General features: G+C 37.2%; 1 protein-coding gene across 2 annotated transcripts in view; it reads left to right on the top strand.

Annotated features, from left to right (window-relative positions):
- The window catches only part of CBLB (Cbl proto-oncogene B), a 178,444-nt gene that overhangs the window by 96,876 nt on the left and 66,685 nt on the right, over positions 1 to 14,883 (top strand). For both annotated transcript variants that reach the window (XM_084802238.1, XM_084802239.1), the window contains exons 5-8: positions 1,184 to 1,340; positions 6,282 to 6,403; positions 9,914 to 10,051; positions 13,167 to 13,254. In XM_084802238.1, coding sequence (XP_084658364.1) covers positions 1,184 to 1,340; positions 6,282 to 6,403; positions 9,914 to 10,051; positions 13,167 to 13,254 — 505 coding nt within the window. The remainder of the gene's footprint in view (positions 1 to 1,183; positions 1,341 to 6,281; positions 6,404 to 9,913; positions 10,052 to 13,166; positions 13,255 to 14,883) is intronic.

Raw genomic sequence — 14,883 nt, 5'->3', positions numbered from 1 at the left:
CGCAGCATTACGAGTCCTACCTCTAAAATGTGTGCTTCTTAAAGCCACAGTTGATGTTAGGCCTTTCCATAATAAAGTTTCTTCGACAATGTTGCCAGTTGGTAGATATGACCCATCCTAGTGGCTCTGAGAGACCAACAGAGTCAAAACCATTTGGGCTCATTCCCAGGCCTCACCCCTGGCCCACAGAGTAACTTAGGTTCCAAATTCTGTGTCAATAATCCCTTTAAATGACTTAATCTATGTTAATGTGTGACTGCTGTAGATAATAATAATTTCGAATATTCAACTAATAACTGTATGTGATCTTCATTGAGAAAATTGGCATTGAGTAAGGCCAGGGAAGTTTTATCTCATTTCTTTTTATTTTCTCTAGAGACAATGGTAAAGAAACCCCTAAGATTTAAACATGTGCTGTCTTTCTCAAGCACATATATAGTGCTTGTGTCCTGTTTTGAAGACTGAAATATAAATGTTTAGAATAGGAATGGTTTCTTCCTTCCATCTATTCATGAGTAGGAACTTGGCATTGAGAAAGGAGGAAAGGTTGCTAAGGAGCGAATGATGGATGTTACAGCTTTTCATGGTGGAAAGGAGGATGGGCACGGGTCGGAAATTGCCAAGACAGGCCTTTCTCTGAATCCATTCACTGGCCCTTCAAATTTCTGAAGCATGCCAGTGCATTACTTACTAAAACTGTTTCTAGGTGATACGTAATCAAATTCATCAATTGGTATATATTGAATAAACAAATTCCTACAAGACAGTTGCATTTATGAAAGAAGCTTTCTAGTGGCAATCATATGGAAGATCAGATAGCATGTATTTTTCAACTTTGCAAAATGCATCTGAGAGGTAATAGGTGATTGATCCATAGTTAACCTGCCTTGAGTATACAAAGCGGTGAGGACTCCTAACACTTTGTCCTAATGCCCTTTATTTGATATGCATCAAAGATATTTCTTGACATCCATGAATTGAAAGAAAAGCTAAGGTCAGGTTCTTAGCAAGTACAAAATAATCAAGTAAGCATATGACATAGAGCCTGAATTATGAACATTATTTTCAACTACTCTACTACAAATATAGCACTATTAATATTATGGTTTACTTGTGCTGCTTCAGTGGAAAATATGTCTTCCCTGGCACTTGGTTCATTGCCTCCCTTTTTCCCCTTGCACAGAACTATTGTACCATGGAAAATCTTCAGACAGTGCCTGCATGAAGTCCATCAGATTAGCTCCGGCCTGGAGGCAATGGCTCTAAAGTCAACCATTGATTTAACTTGCAATGATTACATCTCAGTGTTTGAATTTGATATTTTTACCAGACTATTTCAGGTAAGAGATATACTTGTTTAATCTGTCTATCCTCTCTTTCCCTCCCTTTCTCCAGAGATCTGTGTATATTTCTTTTTGTCACATGCATACAATATAAACGAACATAGGGATAACGGCCTCAGTCTTGATAGCCAGCCATTTTATTCATATGAAGCACTTGGTCATTTCTCCAAGTTTAGAGTGAGTTCTATGGTACAAGCTTGGCCTATCAGGTCCAGTGATCGAGGCAGGTTGCTTGCCAGCATTATTGATTCATGGAAATGACTTGTTTTTAACTCCTTTTTTCACTTTGTCGGTCTTTTAGCCCAATGGCTGGAACACTGAAACCATTATAGGTGGGTGTCAGCCAGAGCTGTATCATAACTTCTCTTAGGCTTGGCGTTTTTTTCAGATCAGAAGATAAACAGTGAAGTTAGAAATAGGCCACTGAGCTATCTGTCTATAGCATGCTATGGTCTTATAGCACTTTACAAATTGCTTTTCTCTAAATTAGTTGTAACAAACATTTTTCCATGCCAACAGTTATTCTTCATCAATATAATTTTCAGTTCTTGTATAATAGTTGATTACAACATTATGTCAGTGTTAATTTATAAAACTTTATGAAATTGTTTTTCTTTCTGCTTTTTAGAATAATAATGTTATGACATTTATTTTGCTTTTTAATATTCATAATTATTTTTATATAAATACTCCAAAGCAAGTGGCATAAAATTGAAACAGTTTTTTAAACTTCTCATATATATCCAAATAAAATTCCTCCAAGTGCAAAGAATTGAAATTTGTATTTTGAGTTTGGCTTTGCCACTAAAATGTATATTATCTATTCAAGCACTTACAAAATGAAATCATCCTTTTAAAATGTGTACAATTCTAGTTGTAATAATTATCCAAACTGTGGTAAAATTGATTAGAAACCAAGGTTATTTGTATCTCAAAAGTACTATTTGAAACTGGAATGATATATTCTGATTGTAATATAATTAAATGAAATGTTAGATCATGACACTGGCTTCGTGTTTCGACTTCAGCTCTAGCTTGAAAGTCTGGGTGACGGATTCCTGTAACCAGAAAACGCTACATGGGATCAACTTACCATAACCCAGTAACAGGAGGGAGACAGACTCTGGCCAGCAACACAGGGTGGATTTTACTTTATCACAATTTAAAAACCACAACTCTACATTGTGTGTGGATAAGTAAGAAGTTAGATAAAGTGCTGTAGAAAGCATGTGCTTGCTACTTTTAAGGTTCTAGCGGCTTAATGGGTACTCTCTTGATGCATATATCCTGTGAGCCCATTTTAAAATTATTTTTATAATACAACCACAGCCTGCAATTTTACAAGACAGTATGAACACTTTCAAAGAAACTAATCATTCACAACTTACCATGCACCAGTCTTGAGGTTTCTGATCATTTTACAGAACAAAGCCTTGATTTTTAATGGAAATCACGATTCTAAATGATCATGTTTTGATTCTTACCTTGTGATGAAGAAAGCTTCAGTAATTTTTACTGTCAAACCTAACTTCTCTTTAGAGTCTGTTTTTATTTCTTGTACTTAGTGTATGTGTGTGTGTGTGTGTGTGTAAGAGAGAGACAGAGACAGACAGAAAGACAGAGAGACAGACAGAAAGACAGACAGACAGACAGACAGACAGACAGACACAGAGACAGACACAGAGACAGAGAGATAGAGATATTGGATGCCGCCGTGAGTGCTGTTTTAGTGTGGATGTCAAGGGCTTTAACGCCCCAGTTACACTTTTAAGGTGTGTGGGCAGTTTCATTTTAGTTAGTTGCTTAACATTTGCATACATTGTTTTTTATGTAGTTTAAGTTAAAAATGGCCAAGTAGCCTTAATATTCTGAGGTGTGCTTATCTTGTATGTATTCACTGGGGTGTGAAAAAGAAAGTGAAAGCATTGGTGAGGTGACAGCTGTGATAATCTTTCCCCTGGTCAGGTTGTTGGCCATTATTTGGAAACAGTTAATTGTAGCACTAACTCATCAGATCTGATTACTGATGTAGTTTCTGAGATTCTTCACTCCCTCTGGTCTCTGTACTCACTGTTTAAATACTCCAACCGTAATCATCACACCTGGCTTCAAATATGAGGAAATTTGGTTCCTCATGAGGTTCTATGATATACTGATCTTTATTTTGACATACAATTAAAAATTGAGTGTTTTTTAAATTGTTTTTTTAATTCTTAAAATTTTGTATTTACACATCTTTCATAAAAATAGTGGTTCATTAGTAAGTAAGTCTGGCAGTCCTGTGTTATTGGGGTTTAGTGTTTTCCCAATCATCTGAAAGTGGACGAGGTACTCTTGAGATGAGGTGTTAAGGGGAGAGAGTGCCGTGGCTGTTTAGGAAGCAGTGAAGGAAAGCCAAGAGATGAAGGGCACAGAATGAAGGACCAAGAGGCCTTTGCTTTCTCCCAGCCTCATCCTCATGTCTACATGGAACATAAGCAAGCCCTGGGAAGGAAGTGGCTGTGCTCTGTGGTCCTCCTCACATCCTCTTCCTGCCACCTTGCCTTTGTCCTTCTTTTTCTCCTCTTCAGGTCACCTAGAGAGGCTGCAATACTAAAGTCATAAAATGAATCTCAGGATCTTTTCCCTCCCTCTCTCCCTCTCTCCCTCCCTTCCTTCCTTCCCAAAGCTGCAAGTTGGGTTCTCCTCCCATTTCCCCTACTCCTGGAGAAGCCTGGGTCATTGAGATATACATAACTATATTAGTGTTTTGGGGATGAGGGGTGCTGAATAAGGAAGAAACTTTTGGGAGAACATTCTAGTCATAGTGGAACACCAAGCAGTGGTAGAAGAGAGAAGCATCTTAGAGGAAGGAAGCCATCAGCAATACCAAGGCTGCCAGAGAGGATCTGAGTAGACTGGCCAAGGCCCCTCCCCCTACATAAGTCAGTTCTACTTTTGAATTCACCTTAGTACAGTCTGTTGTTTAACAGCCTCCCAGTAATTTTGTTAAGAAGAGAGCTCCTTCAGTCACAGCAAGTGAGTTATAAAATAATTAGTTAAAGAATTATTTTTCCTGAAGCGTTTGTCTTTTCTGTCTTTAAGTTGGCGGCTGCCAGTGTCTTCTGACTGTGAAGGGTTGACATTCACAATGCCCAGACTCATCTCACATAATCATTTCTGCACTAGGAATCTACCCTCTGGCTTGCCGTCTCTGGGGATGGTTTAGCCTTTAATTTCATCTTGTTGTTTGTTTGTTTTGAGTTGTATTTTGATCTGTTAATTGGTTCAGATTTAAAAAGATACATTATTTTAAGAATGTGTGTGGAAATTAATGGAAGCAGCTCCGGTATTTGTTTGCTATTCTCTCTAGCCTTTGTCCTTCTTGGATGGTGGAACAAAATAATAAAATGAAAACCAAAATGTCTAGCATGGCAGTTATTTCTCAGTTGCCTTTTTGACATATGCTGGTAGTTTTCCCAAGTATTGTTTTATGCAATTTTAGTCAAGCCTTAAGAAGAAAATTAAAAACATGCTGTAGTTTTCAAGTGCAAGGCCAGCATCTGTGCCACTTGAGTTCTCCGAGCTCCTTTCTAACCCAATTACATGTGTCAGCGTGATGAGGAAATTCCCTAAAGATTTTTCCTGTGAAGTCAAAAAGGCTAAAAAGCTCTTTATTACTAAATTATTTTCTCTTGTTATCCTCCATGTAAGGGATAAGGTCCTTGCAGAATTCTGCCTCGTATGCTTGAAACAAGGAGTTTCAAAACAAATGAAAGCAAAAATTCTCTGACAGTAATCAAGTCTGGGGTGCCTGTTTCAGCGGCTTGAAGTTGGTGACATGAAAAACACCTCCCCCCTTTTTTAACATAGAAGATTCAAGTGAAGAGTCTGGCAGGGCAGATGGAGGTTGCTGCCAGTTCTTGGGAATAAATGTGGCCGCAGCATTGAAAGTATTGTAGAGATGATTCATCCATGGCCTGCAGCGAGGCTGCTTGTTAGTGGCTGCCTTTTTTCTCTTGCCATGATACCTGGAGAGACACCTAATTAGATTAAGAGACATTGATATGAAACACATGTCTTTGTGAAAAGTTTACTTCTCATTGAATGTGTTGTCTAGCTCTAAACCTTTCCAAAGTCGGTAACAGCTAAGATGAGGCAAGTGTGAGGACCGGAGCCTGTTGCCTTGGAAGGAACCACCCCTCTAATGCAACCCTGCCTAGGTGTAACTAGCACAGCCCGATGTATCTGATGCTGCTTGAGTGACCGGGATCCAGGCCCCACCCACCCAGGGATGCTCTTTGGCCTTACTTGACTTGTGGTTATTGTGTAACCTTTGCGAGGACACTTAACTTTTGTAGCATGGTTTGCTATTCTTTGAGGCATCTGAGGGCCAAGCAGCAGTGGGCAAAGCAGAGGAGAAAGATGAGGACTGTGGTAAGAGATAGCAGCTTTAAGGGTCTTAGAGGCCCTTGCTGAGGAAGGGATGGCTAGTCACGTGACTGGTTGAGGTTCAGCAACTTCAAAGGCTCTAAGGTAGGAGGGGGTTTTATATTTAAGCCTCTTGGAAAAGGCAGCAGGGCTACAGAAAGAAAAGTCAGTGACAGCAGTGACTACAGACAGGCAACCAAGGACCCAAACTTAAGGCCAGTTGTCACATACTTCATTTCGTAGCCATCATAATTCCCTGCTGGGAATATACTGTGTATGGAACACTTGGTTTTCCTTTTGCCTTCACCCTTTTCTAAAAACCATGTTTTTTGCTTAAACATATTTCTGTAAAACAAACAAAAAAGAAACCTATTGCCAGCTTTTTGTTAGTTGACAAAGGTTGACCTAAGGCTTATGTGTGATATTAACTTAAAAATATGGAGGAGACTTTCTTTCCCTCAGCGTGTGAAACAGTGTCGTTGCTCTGTGTTCTCTGGGTAATCTCTTTCCATTTATTTATGTGTTTAGCCCTGGGGCTCCATCTTACGGAACTGGAATTTCTTAGCTGTGACACATCCAGGATACATGGCGTTTCTCACATATGATGAAGTTAAAGCACGGCTACAGAAATACAGCACCAAGCCTGGGAGGTAAGAGACAAGCAATTTACCAGATGATGCGCTTAAAGAGACAATGCCCTGCAGTTCCTGTCGGTGAAAACTGGCCATAGCATCAAAGGACAAGGTGTTCTGGCAAAACAGGAAGACCAAAAGGATGTGTTTTATCAAGTCCTTAAATTGCAGTACTGACTTTTGACACTGTCATTAAGTGGAAAGTGACATTAATAAATTTAAAGATTGTGTAATCCTCAGTTCTTTCTCCAATCAGTGTGGGATGTTCTCATGTCAGCTGTGTGTGTATGCAGTGTTCCTGTTTAAACTGACATGTGGATATTTGAACACTTGACTATTGTGCTGAACACAAAATTCAGTAGTTTAGCTTTGTGTGCACTATTTTAGGACAGTTTTGAGTAGTTTCAGGTAGTATCAATGGATAAATATAGAATAATGTTTCAGTAAATATAAACATACACATATGCACACAAGTATATAAAAGTATGCACTCATGGTTATATTCCTAATCAATCCCATGCCCTTATTACTTTATAACCCACTTCTTTGCAGCCTCAAAATTTATGTTTTGCTTTGCAGATGATTAATCTGAGTGACTGTCATAGGTCTTGGTGTCTAGTCAGTTCTTTGGCCGCTGGCCAAGAGATCAGCCCTCACTGTGGCAAATAAAAGATCAGAAAATCTATCCTTCCCCAGTTGAGAGGATTTTCCCCATGTGTGGCACTGAGACGTGTATTAGGCACACAGTAGGCCTTTAGGCAATGACATCTGAGCCATAGGAGGCAAAGTCCTGGGTACAGTGTCTGTGGCATCAGAGGCCTATGATGGAAGACTTTACATCTTAGTATGTTTGTCACTGTGCCATTAGACTGTTCCATTTTTATGACAACATTTTCTTTTTAAGTCTCTGTTTGCTGCTAAGATCAGCTTCATCTGACAGAGTAATTGAGATTGGCCTTTAATATCGTCTTCTTAAGTCAAAGCCAAGACATTTTTCCTTTTCTGATAATGAAAGTGCTCTTGTTTTTAAAGATTTAACATGCCATATTCAAAGAAGCTAGTGATACAAAAAAAAAAAAAAAAAATAGCGACCTATGGAAGCCCTCTCTGTAAATGCTAAGGAGGAAGTGACCTTTCTGGCCCAGAGCAGTGGTCAACTAATTTGCATATTGATCAAAGTTTAGATGAATCATTTTGCTTCGTTCAAAGTTTACTCTCCATAATAATCCATAAAGCCGATACCAGATAGTAAAGTGTAGTATGTGACATGTGATTTGAACATTTGAAATCTGTCTACAAAAGCTCCTTATGAACATTGAATTGCTTGCTTTGTAAAATGTCTATTTAATCATACCTTTCTCTTAAAAAGTATTTGTTCTATGCCTTCATAGTCAATAAAAAGTCCATTCCAAGGGCATTTGAACTCCTTAAGAGCTGCTTGATCTGCCTTAATAAATATAAACCTGATAAACATTAATAAAACGTTAGCCACCTGCCTTGAAAGAATGTTTACTCAGCATGCAGAAGGCCTTGCGTTTGGTTCCCAGCTCCCCACCAAAGAATTGAGAATCCAAGGAATTAATCTCTTACATGCCTTGTAGTGTCAAGAGCTTCTCTCAATCATGAGCTGTCCTGTGCAACAGTTCTATCTGACTATGTTAATCATGGCGTTTGGAGAACGAGTTACTAAAGCTGAATGTGTGAGGTTATTCCTTCCAGAGGGAGGCAGGAGTAGCTACTTCTAGAAGCATCTGCAGCAAATGACTTAAAAGTGTTGAGCAAATGAACAGAAGTAAGAGCCTGGCTGAGAGGAACAAAGCGTGAATGGCCATCTGTGGCTCTCACAAGTTGCTACTAACAGCACACTGTGTAGGGAGGGCTCGGACCTCTGTCATGACAGATTGTAGAAACACCATCCTAAAGCAGTGCAGAAAAAAGATGTTCACTAAAACCCGACCATTTCACAAATATTCACAATGCATAAATAGGTAATTTAAAAATATTAACCATTCAATATTGCAATTGTATGCTTCATTTTAGCATCACATTTTACATGTTTTCTGAAATCATAGGGCATGGTCTCTGAGATTTCTGCAGTTTACTCTTTATTTAAAAGTACATGCATTATTTCATAACATTCTTCAAAAAAGATTTATTTACTGAGTGTTTGTATATACACCGTGTGCATGCAATGTCCTGAGACAGAAGTTACCAGTGGTATAAAACTGGTGTTGGTGCTGAGAATGAAACCCAGGTCCTCTGCAAGAACAGCAAATGTCCTTAGCAGCCAGGCTATTTCTCCAGCTCCTTATGTGCATTTCTTAATATAACAAATGATCTTCTGATAATTAATTTCTCTATTATCTGAGAGCCGTCTTGATAATATAACCATTTGTCTGATATGAGTAGAAATGTTTTTCTGATTCTGATTAATAATAGTAATTTATAGGTCAATACTTTAACATTAGGGTCTATTAGGACAATCTGCTTAGACTAATTTGAAAATGCCCTTCCTGATAGCTCTTTGAACAAGTTGAAATGTCACTGTACTACTAAGTATACAAGGTTATTAAACTAGTGACCTCATCCTTGATGCTAAACTATAGCTAATGAAGTTTTTACTGTACTCTATTTATCAGTAACTAAATGTGAGAGACTGTTCTTAATTCTTCCCATTAGGCAATATATTCATATAACAACTTAAATATAACCAGTAGGCTTAACGTAACTTACTTTTGTTCTGATAGATGGGCTGACTGTGTAATCCAGATACTGAAATCATGATTGCAAGATTGAATGGCATACACTCCTATAAAGAGGATAATGTACTGAAATGAATAAATAAATGTCGATGAATTCGAAGCCTCTTAGTATCCCCTTTTAGTGGAAATTAATTTAGGAAATTTATCACTCATCTGAATGACCGGTGTTTGAATTACAGTGGTTGCCAATGGAAAAAATATTTGACTGACAGGTTGAGTTAGCAGCTATGAATTTATCGTTTGTTTTGTAATTGATGTAGTTGAACTCTTTTGAGATTCGTTTAAAGATGAATCACTGAAATGCTTGCAAGAAAACATTAAACAAGTCTGTGACCAAATTTTAATGCGTAAATGGTGGAGTAATCTATTGAATTCCTGGTTCAGATTCTGCGGTGGATAAATTACTTATTTAGCTATTTACTTCATTTTATCGTTCTGCAAAGATGATTTATGTTGCAGCTGCATCACAGCAGCCACATTCCCATACATCCCTAAGGATGATGGTGATAAATCTCTTGGTAGTTTCCAGCCTCATTTATTTTAAATGGAACTCTAGAGATACTTAACTGAAGAAGAGTTATTATTAGTGTTTCTTTCACAGATTGATAACAGTGGGGTACACTAGTGTTCAATTATGGAAAAAGATAGAAATTTCTATCAGGAACTCAAAATATTTATGCTCCAAAAGACAAAAGATTAACAAATTGCTTAGTGGTTGGCATGCCTTTTGAGTGTGGATGCAGACCTTTTTACTCATGTTTTGTAGCTACATTTTCCGGTTAAGCTGCACTCGGCTGGGGCAGTGGGCCATTGGCTATGTGACTGGGGACGGCAATATCCTGCAGACCATACCTCATAACAAGCCCCTCTTCCAAGCCCTGATTGACGGTAGCAGGGAAGGCTTGTAAGTATGAGATAATTCTTCCGACCTGCAAATTTGAAGTCTAGAGACTGCCTAGGCGTAGGACAGAGAGTGAGCCTTGATATCATAGTTTGCGGTTTACCTTAAGACGAAGAAGCAGGCATCCCTTCCTTCTTACTACTCATGCCTAAGCTGTCATTTTATGGCGCCATAATTATATAGAGCACATTTCAGCATCATAGAAAAAAGTGCTGAAACATAAAAGTACTTTTAAAATATGTGTATATACTACTACTACTTTAGAGTAACTCATTTCTCTTATTTTATGTAAAGTTCAGTTGAATGCTACTTTTTGTTCTGGATACTAGATTTTTCTCTCCTTTTAATCTTCTACCTCTACATTTTCCTTTTTATTTGTATGTCTTTTAATTCTCCTTGATAATGAAGCTAATCCCATGACTGCATGTTAGTAGCTAAATTGAGTTCATGCCAAACTGTGGTTCTTAAGTTGTTACTGTCTCTAAGTTTTCCATCTAGAATTTCTCCAGCCCCAAATTCTGGACAACCTGTCAAGCCCTCCTAATCAAGACACCTCATTTTTATGAGTTTTAGTAATTTACTGTTGTGTTTCCCCTCTCCTTGTATTCTCGGTGTTACTACACCACTCTGACTGTTTCTTTCGCTCTTCCTTTGGGTCAGTAACACAGATTCATGTGATGCAGCTTGCAAGAAGGGTTGTGAAGGGCTGTGTGGTGGAGACAGTCCACCAGAACAGGAAAGTAGCAAATGATCTAGGTGCTACCTCTTCTAAAGTACTTACTAAGCTGCAGAAATGAACAGGGCAGAGAAAGGAAGGAAGGAAGACTGTTTTCAAAACCAAAAGGAAGAATGAGGCATTACTTATGTGAAGAACGTAATTCTCCTGTTAGTGTTTGATTATCTTCTCTTTGGCTCTTTGAGACTGATCCTCGGTATATTTTCCATGCCATCCTTTAAGCGCACTCTGTAGCCCAAGCTGGCCTTGAACCTCTGCCTCAACCTCGGGAGTGCTGCAATTACAGGTATCCAGGTGTACACCTCTCTGTCCCATCAAGAGTGTGTTACTGTTATTTTTCAGGATGCACAGCTGTAAGAAATCAGTTATATGGGAAATATAGGACAGCTTGTGGTACTCAATATACATTTCTCTTTTTTTTTCCATTAGATCATCACAAATCTGCTGTTCTTCTTTCCTGCTTTACTTCTAATACATTAATGACTTCTATGTGAACTTTTTGATTCACCTTGGTGTAGGCTTTAAAAAACTTATAAAGAACTTATAAACTTATAAAAAAAAACTTGGCAAAACTATACATAGTCCAATGTGAGTGGTTTTTGTTTTATGTGTTTGTTCTTTTGTTTTTTGTTTGTATTTTATTCCTTTTATTTTTCAAAAGTCAATAAAAAAAGTGACTACTAGGATTTTTTTTCCTGAAATGTAACAAGCCTTCTGAACTCCAAAGCAAATTAACGTTTAATATGTATACATTTACACATCCAATCACATATGCAATCAGAGGTCTTGTCAAATTGGTGAGTTGAATCTGACTCCCACAGTAGGTTGGGATAAAATAAATATATTATTTTTGGAGAATTTTCTTAAAGGAAAGGGTGGCATCAAGGCTGGATGTTTTCTCTTACAGTTGAACCAGTACTGTGACCATGATGACAGGTATCTGTTGGTAATGGTCGAAGATGCCACCCTTTCTCACTGGCGTGCTCAGTAGCCATGTGGCATCCTGGGCATCCTGAGAAACACACCACTGAGATGCCCAGGATGGGTTAAGTAGACCTTGTACGCTTTTCTCCAGCATCTTCATTTTCATTTCTGTAACTTTCCACGGCAGACTTCTTCCTAGAAGCTGTATGTGGTTTGATGAGTTCAGTATTAAATAATAATGTGTTTAATAGTGATGTCATGAGATGAGGAAGAATGTGCCCAGTTTTGCTTATTAGTCCTAGCTCAATATTTGTAAGAATTCTTTGCTCCATAGTAATTAAATTGTTGTTGAGATGAGTCCGTCCCTCTCCTTCCTGCATCAATGAAAACTCTCACTGACCTGTCTCCTACTGTATGAGGATATTCTGTCCTATAATTCCAGTTTTCCCTTTGTCTAGCATAATTTTTTTATATTGGTCACTCTAATGTTTGTAGATACTTCACTTAAAGATTTTTAAAAATGTTTTAACAATTTAAAATGTTTAAAAGTTTAAGATTTAAAAGCTTTTGTTATCAGAAATTTTGCGGATTATTGAAATAATCACTAACACATATTTTTAAATTTTTATTAAGCTCCATGACATAAAAATGTTCAACTGGATCATTCATGGATTTTAATCACTTTTATTGAGCTACATGTACCAAAAATAGCATGACAGTCATGTTTTGCTAAAATGCTAATTAATAACAATAAGCTTGATTTTCAGTATATTTTTGAATAACAATTAAGCACTGTTTTTAACACAAGAAGATCCCTTATTATAATTTTATATCGAAGTTCTATTCTTAGACAGAATCCTTGTATCTGCATGCTGTCTGTGTGACTTTATTGAAGTCAGTAAAACTGGAATTATCATATTTTCTAGTTTTCATGACATGCATGTGCAGGTTTTACAATGTGCACATTTAGGCAATGTGCATGTGTCTGCGTATTAGTGGAAGGAGACAGAATGGGAGAGATGGATTAGGAGACTGCGAGAAAGAGCACCAAATGGAAGAGCTTGATGATTTAAGACATAGTTATGGCTTAATCCTGTTTGTTCTCTCCATGTGATTTCAACATGACATAAATATGGTGCACTTAGGATGCTGCCAATACAGTGTACAACATCTGCAAGTAGAAATGTATTCAAGCGGTTTTAGAACGGGATGTAGCTCACTACTAGATTAACTGTTAACTTTATGAGGGATATACTACTAACAGATTTTAATAGAAAATGATTGATAGTGGATTAGTTTATATTAAGCAGTTCTTATGATAAAAACAGTGCAAGAGTACACTTGGTTTACAGAAAATGGACAAATAAAACATGAATCTAGATATAGAAGAATCCGATTAGACTTAATTTCAGTAAAGACGCATATATTTAAAATAATAAACTTTTTGTTTAAATTCAGTTATCTTTATCCTGATGGGCGAAGTTATAACCCTGATTTAACCGGATTATGTGAGCCTACACCTCATGATCATATCAAAGTTACGCAGGTAAGAAAAAGTTTGGGGTATATAATTAGTATATATGTAACTACTTCAGAAATAAATCCGAACCTCTATCTACAGTGTGGAGAAAAGCATGCCCAAGTGTTGAACATGATAACATTAGGAATCCTGAGAATACAAAGAAATTTTATGATCTCAGATAAATTTCTTGCTGCTAATGGTAATGCTTACAACCTAATATTGGCATTTATCCAGGGATGGAGAAATCAGTTTGCAGATGCATAGATGTAAGGAGAGAACTGAATTAAAAACAAAATGGATAAGAAATGATCAGTTTTGTGTTAAGGTTTTTAAAGTCAAATACATAGTTGAAGAACATTGAAAATGATAATTACAGTTTTATAAATCCAGTTTGACAGCCTCATGGACTCTGAATTAGAACTTGGTAAAATCTTTATGTAATTTTCAGTAAAGACAAAAATCTAAGTTGGAAAAACATCTTTTTCCTAGTAAACACTGTGTGGGCACAGAATTTACATACCAGCATGTTTACTGTCATGTTTTCACAAAGCATCAGATTATAAAATACCAAAATGTTCAGTAGTGGATGAAATCATCTGTATCTGCTCAGAATGGTTGTGTGAGATGAATAACAGGACGGTGGGAGCCCTGTATTCTCACAGGTTACTTCTGGTCTTTTCCTATACGAATCTCTGTTTGTTGAGAACTTAAGTGTATAATATTTCACCTTTAACACTTACATTGCCTGAGTCCACTGTTTAACAAGCTGTCATATGAATGTAGGAGTGTGCATTCCCAAAGATGCCAAACTAGAAACATGTTTATCTTAAGAATTATTGAGTAATTCAAGAGAGCGTGAAGGGGAGACTTGAACATGGTTTCACTGAGTCTATTCTTATAATATTTTATATTTTAAATGTTCATACTCTGACACATAGTAACACTCAAAGGTGGTAAGAAACTGTTTACTGGTTTCAGTGCCCATAGTCTCGATGTGCTGAACTGTGAGGGACACTCATCCTGTGTATGTATTGTTGGTAGAAGGCTTTTAAAATTTAATGTATGACTTCTACTCATGGTATTATGTAGCAGTTTTATCGTGCATTTTCTAATAAGTACAAAGAGATACTAATGAGAGATCATTCCTCTTTCTAAAAATAAAGCTTGGGCTAAGCATGACCTCAGGTGGCAAAACACCTTCCAAACATATTTGAACATGTTAGTTTGAATCCCAGTACTACAAAAATAAGTTAATGAAACTATACGTACATCTTCAATTATGTAAGTTTCACATGAAATAGTCTTATCCATTGGAATGCAGTGAGTTCCCTGCTCTTTATTGAACGTATTGTGGTTTGACACTGACTAGGGCAAGTCGTGTCATCTCAGTGCTCCTCTGAGCTTCTCAAGTTCAGGCTCCTCAATCATCTATAACTTATTTTCTTTTTCACTTTGTTTTCTTTCCTTGTCCTTGTTTAGTTTACTAAATAGCAGACAGATATGGTGGATAAGGTTTGTGTATATCCATGCAGGCATTTATATACATATGCATATCTATGTGCAAAAAAAAGCACTACAGTGTTTTAATAGTCACATAGTAAAACTTGCCATTTATTTATTAGACTCCTGCATTGTTATTCTGAATACATATTA

The sequence above is a fragment of the Acomys minous genome, assembly GCF_964271855.1.
Source record: "Acomys minous genome assembly, chromosome: 11".
Lineage (NCBI taxonomy): Eukaryota > Metazoa > Chordata > Mammalia > Rodentia > Muridae > Acomys > Acomys minous.
Note: the sequence above shows the minus strand (reverse complement) of the source record. Positions and strands in the feature narration are given on the sequence as shown.